The 6134-nt window shown below is 42.7% G+C and overlaps 1 protein-coding gene across 1 annotated transcript in view; it reads right to left on the bottom strand.

The window, feature by feature from the left end:
• LOC115236691 (dual specificity protein phosphatase Mpk3) overlaps window positions 1-2506 on the bottom strand; it is an 8800-nt gene extending 6294 nt beyond the window's left edge. The window contains exon 1 of the mRNA XM_029809297.1: window positions 703-2506. Within this exon, the coding sequence (XP_029665157.1) occupies window positions 703-1099 (397 nt within the window). The 5' untranslated portion in view covers window positions 1100-2506. The remainder of the gene's footprint in view (window positions 1-702) is intronic.
• Window positions 2507-6134: the final 3628 nt, after the last annotated feature.

Raw genomic sequence — 6134 nt, 5'->3', positions numbered from 1 at the left:
TATATATATATAATCAATAAATTGCTTATGTCAAATAAAACATTGAATGGCTAGACAGTCTTATCTAAAGCTTGATAAAGGCAGGGTATAGAATTAAGTGTCTGGTTCTACTGGAATGCCTCCCACATAAATCAATATTTCATTCACAACCAGTCTCTGTGCTTCAGCTGTTACTTCTGAAAGCCTTCCACACTATTACCATTGCTATCTGTGTATATATGTATGTGTGACAAACAAAATAATACGGATGCAGAGTTATAATTAGCAAATATTGTGTGATGCAGTTAAACTTAGAAACCTTTGTCAAACATATTATACAAATCAAATTAATTACCCCCAAAATAGGCATTATAATAATAATTTGACAATAATCTGAATATTGATATACTGATATTGTATATTCATAATAAATAATATTGATTATACATATTTATAACTATTTATTAATATTGAAATAATATCAAGCAATATTAATATTGACACCAATATTGTATATTTATAATGTTTTCAAATCTATATTTATATACAATCAACCGCACTAAAGAACAAAATAATGGAAATATTCTAGTTTCAATTGTAAGCATAAAATTGATATGCATATAAATGTCGAGCTATTAATTGATCTTAAAGGACAAATAATCTCTGAATCAGAATTGAACTATTGTCAATAAATGTACTGTCATATAAAGATGCATGTCTCACCAATTAAAATAGCAACATTGCCACCACTGCTTTTAAGTCTCCGGCTCAAAACTTGTATCGTTTCACCCTGATGACCTGCAGGATCTGTAGAGTCACCGATTAGTACAAATGTTCCTCTACTGCTTTTATCTCCGCACAGAAACACCTCCACTCTGTTTCTCAGATCTAAGCACCTTATCGTGGACAAGAGGCCCACTTTACCAGCAGCCAATCTTCGCAACATGATGCTGGGTATGGCCAGGGGTACCGAGCCTCTTATATGAGCATCGGAAAAGTCAGAGTGTGCTCTGCAGTCTAGGATAAGAAGCTTATTGGGACCATTCTGGGATCTGAGCTCTCTGAACAGCCATTCTGGATCCAGGAGATCCTCCTCCATCGCACCACCGCTGCCTGGCATCTTGTATTCTTCTACAGCCTTTTATTCTCTCAAGCAGACAGCGCTGTCTCTTGTTCCACAAAAAGCAAGCTTCCAATCTTCTTCAATCACTGAAAATTGTATCTCTCACAAAGTAATTCTTGAGCCTCTACGGCATTGAAGTTGTGTCATTTCTCGACACTGCACCACTGCGAGAAACAATACGCGATGGTATTGTCAGGGCGTCATCGTTCTGCTACGACGATTGCTCCAACGACGATCCTCGCTCGTCGTCACCCGAGAAGCTTCTAAGTACTGACACATCGATTTCAGAGTTACACGGCCAACGTCAAAACTGTGTCCGTCGCCCATCGGGACCGAGGAAGTTGTCAGCCTCGTCGTTGCGCGTCCTCCACGACGGAGTCGAGTGTATGTACATAAAAGCTCGCGCGCGCCTGTGTGACCCGTAGTGGGTACGCGTACACGCGTCTCCGTTACGAGCGTCTACTACGATTAATACTTTACTAGATATGACGAAATGGCACTTTGAATTGAGTGGCAGAACGCGTTCCCCGATGGCCTCATCCGGAGAACGATCGCGCCGACGTTCACTCGTCGACGGCGCGACCCGATGAGTTCTCACGCGTTGCCATCATTTCCTGCGACACTACGCCGTGCATATGTGTGGGTCTACTCCGCCTCCTTCTCCTTCTCCTCTTCCTCCTCCTTTCTCAAAACTGTTGCCACCACTACCATCAGCACCGCCGCTGCCGCCGCCGTCGTCGTCGCCGTCGCCACCGCTGCTGTTGCCGCCGCCAGCTCGTCCCAATTATCGATCCCTTCGTGAATCAAGACGACGCGTCCAATTAACGGCACGGCTGTTACGGAATGTTTACGCTCGCCGTTCAGGAAATGCATGTCCGACTCGCTCTATCTCGCGCTTGACCCTCGGCGCTCGCGCGAGCTCGCTCTATCGTCACGGCGCGCCAACAACGGTGGTTCCATCCTTGTCGCTCGCACATTCGCGCGCCACCACACAACGGGCACGTCGAGCGCGCTCGCTCCCGCCTTCAGAGCGTAGTTCGAAACTAACGGTCGTGTACGTACGCGGATGGATCGCGCTCCGCGATCAACGTTTCCGTATCCGTTCGGTCGAAGCGTATCTCAGATCTCACTTCGAGCGCGAGACGTCCGTTCCCTCACTCTCTGTGTTTCTCTCACCTCACAAACTCCTCCAACATTGCTCCAAAGTCCAAGATATCCCTATCGGCAGATTTCTTCAACTCGACGAAGAAGAGACGGCCACTTCACAAGTATGTGAAAAAGACCTTGTCCTCTTTCTCTCCGTTTGATTCCGCTCTCGTTTAGTCGCTCTCGCTCGCTTCCCTCAGGCCACACCTTATCTCGAACGTCCGTCCGTCGAGAGTCAGTCGAGAATGGAGCAGAACGGGTGCTCGGCGCGTCGCGCCAAGGGCGGGAGACGCGGCGGACATGCGGGACGATTCGTCGACGGTCACGTGAGCCCGCGCGGCCGGCCAATCGCCGCGCGGGCTGACGTCAGTTCATTGACAAAAGATGTTTTCATTAACGAGGCGTGGGTAGTGGATGTGTCGGGGATCGGTGCTGACTGAGCCGTCGTTGAAGCGGCTCTGTGTGGCCTCGCGGCGACGGTGGGGGGGACGCGACGGGGCACCGCACGTTTACACGCGCTCTCTCACGCGTGCGTGGGCGCGTATTATAGCGAGCCGTGCGCGAGAAGGAAAGAGCCCTCGTTGCGACATGCACGCGCACTCGCGTGCACGTGCTGCTCGTCAACAGGGACGACCACGACCATCTCCGTCACCCCCTACATCGATGTGAGATACTTCCCTCTCGATTCGACGATCTCTCTCTAGCTTTTGATATAATCAATATCGTTGCTTTTCTCATGTCATCTATTTACCAAATAAGGATGTACATTACTAGTTCTTTTTTACATTAACGTTGAATCATATTTATATTTTAGATTGATCGCAATTGTAGTAACAGATATATTAGATATATCGTCAGAAATTGTAATTATTTTGTTTGTAAACATATAGTAATTTTTATCACGACGTCTTCCCGTCTTCGATCGATAAGTCGCGATATCGCGTGCTACACGCGGTTGTATAATGGTATCGACGTTCTCGCGTAGTACGCCTAAAGCCCATGCAGCGCACGTAGTACTATATACTCGGTAACGATTTCTCATTTGTATGACAAAACAATGACCTCACGAGATAAATCCTGGGCTCTGTTGCACGAAAGAATGTACACGTATGCTTTTAACGTAAGTTTATATATTAACGTTTGATATAAATATATCGTTAAGAACGTTGAAAAATTTTATGTTGTAACAATCTCACGACATAATGATTAATATACAAAAATTGAAACACGGAATATATATAAAATATATAAAAGCATTTTCGTTTAGATTACAAAATTTAAAATGAAGAATATTTTATTTGACATCCATTTATCAATAGAAAAAGTAAACGAACAGCGATATACGTATAGAGCACGAAGTAATTCAGGGTAAAGCTTCAAAGTATAGTGTAAAGTATAGAAAATTTTTTCATACTAATGATGTTTATAATGTCAAATGACTAAGAATCTCTATACAAATGATCCATTAATCCACACGCTGCAGCATATTGAATTATTAATTGAGATATATTGCAATTACAATATATTACCCAGAAATACATTATCTCTGACAGATGAACATAAAGTAACGTCATAAATTACAAAATATCAAACCTTTATTACTCAAAATATCAACCCCAAATTATTATTCAAATTTTATTGTCCATTATCACGGAATAACATACAACTATTAACAGATAGTAACAAACACATTTGATATACACGCGTGATGTTTGTTTTATTAAAAACTCAAATAATTAATTTGTAATAAAATTATTCTGACACGTTGCAAGTAGATAATTGAGAGAAAAAAAATGCAAAATCATCGTTATTGATTAATTTTAGATAAATTTTAATAGACTTTTGACTTCGGGGTATAATTCAATGTAAATCAATGTAAAATTAAAATTTCTACGCAGAGAATTGCGGATAAATAAACGCAGCGTAAATAATCAAGTTTTAATAGAAGAAAAAGATCGTTTTACAATCTTCAACCAAAGAAATATCGCTCCGCTCGTCAGACGCATCTCTCGTGTACGGTCACGTATACGCGACTGTAAGGGCTCAATGTAAAGCACGCACGGGAGGACGTGCCATCGAATGATACGGCCTTGGCCCTTCCGTTTACGCGAAGCGCCTGTCCTCCGTTCATCGCGTTCAGCTCGGCTCGACCCTCTCGCTCACTCTTACTCACTCATGCATTCGTTCTTCCTCTCTGTCTCTCTGTCTCACTCTTCAAGGAAGGGGAGGAATGAAGGCTGGAAGGCGCGTTGACGAGGGTAGAGGAAAACGGGACAGAGAGAGAAAGAGAGAGAGAGAGAGAAAAAACGAGGGTTGAAACAGGGCGTGAAGAAAGGAAAGAGAGAGAGGGGAAGGTCGGGAAAGGGCCGCGGGCGTTTGTGACCTTCCGCGGGTATCCAACGCGTGCCGACGAATTGGATTCGATCCGCGTGGGTGCCGGATAAGGTGAGCACCCGGCACCGCTCGTCCTGCCGCGCGCGCGCGCCCCCTTCTCCCCCGTGTTTGCCTTAACGTCAATAATGCCCGGAGTTGCGGAGGTTTTAACGTTAAAGCAGACGAGAAGGGCTGCCTCGTCAGTCGTCCGCTGTCGGAAAAGCCTTTTCCCAAATCTAGCGATTTATTTTGATATCGATTTCCGGCGTGATCGATTCCCGTTCACTCATCGCCGGAGTATTTTTGCTCTATGAAAGATACACGTATAATGAGACGCAGGAGAGAAATTTGTGACCTTCCGTGATCTCGACTTTCCCCCGAAGAAGTGTAGAAATCTCCAATGTAGCTGTGCCCGATAGTCTACATAATCCACGTTTCTATCATTGGAAAAAGTCGAAGCCAGCCAACCTAACTTACAAAATCACAAAAATAAATTTACAAAATTAAATGTTTAATTTTAACGGATCGAAAATACCAGTGGTCGTCCCTGTCACGTACTTGCTTTCTTCTTTATATAGCTATTAAAATTTTACAATTTATCAAGAACAGACGTATATATATAGAAGATATAAAAATATATCAGTTTTATATAGCTATACAATGTACTACTTTTAACATACGTTCTACCTTTCAATTTTAGTCTCGTAAAATTATTTTCCAATTCGTGTTTGATATGCGGTAGAATCTTCAGCTACTATATAATGTATATCTCTAGATACAAATCTAGCTACGAGGAAATGTCAAATATCTGAAAACGCTTACGTTACGCAAACTATACCTAATATAGACACTCGCGCATCTAGATCCCTTGTAACAATGTCCAGAGTAACGTTTGATACGTCACAATTAAATGCGTGGGAGCGTACCATAGGAATCTCAGATGAAAATAACGGAGCAATGCACGGCTAATTGTGAGACACGGAGACGATTATTGTCCTTCGCTTTACGCTATACATTATACGGTTCACTCGCATTCTCTACGTAGCCTACGTCGGAGTCGCTTGTTGCGAAATTCGCAATTAAAAATTAACGGAAGAGATCGGGGGCGTGGGCGAATCGCGGCTCCATTGATACATGGCGAAAGGTCTTGCACGATGAATTAGTAACGAATACGATTGGAGAGAGTGGCATGCAAAATTCATGGGGACTCGAATGACTCTGAAGATGATTCCGGGAAATTATGCTATTCGAGTGATATAATTATACAGTCCGTGTGTTATACAGATTTAACTTTTGTTCGCAATCGATAATGCATTCTAAAGACCATGAGGGGCAAAAATCGTGCTGATATAAATGATAAAATATAAAATCTAGCTCTTTGCACGACTAATAATTTTTACATTAAAAGTTTTCATTAAAATAAACTGAAACACTAGAATTTTATTAAATATCGCGGTTACGTTATATAAAACACCTACGCGTATTATCCTTATAATATAAATTATATCGGAAG

This window comes from Formica exsecta, unplaced genomic scaffold, assembly GCF_003651465.1.
Source record: "Formica exsecta isolate Colony F162 unplaced genomic scaffold, ASM365146v1 scaffold26, whole genome shotgun sequence".
Classification (NCBI taxonomy): domain Eukaryota; kingdom Metazoa; phylum Arthropoda; class Insecta; order Hymenoptera; family Formicidae; genus Formica; species Formica exsecta.
The sequence above is the reverse complement of the archived record's forward strand: the minus strand, read 5'-3'. Positions and strand labels throughout refer to the sequence as shown.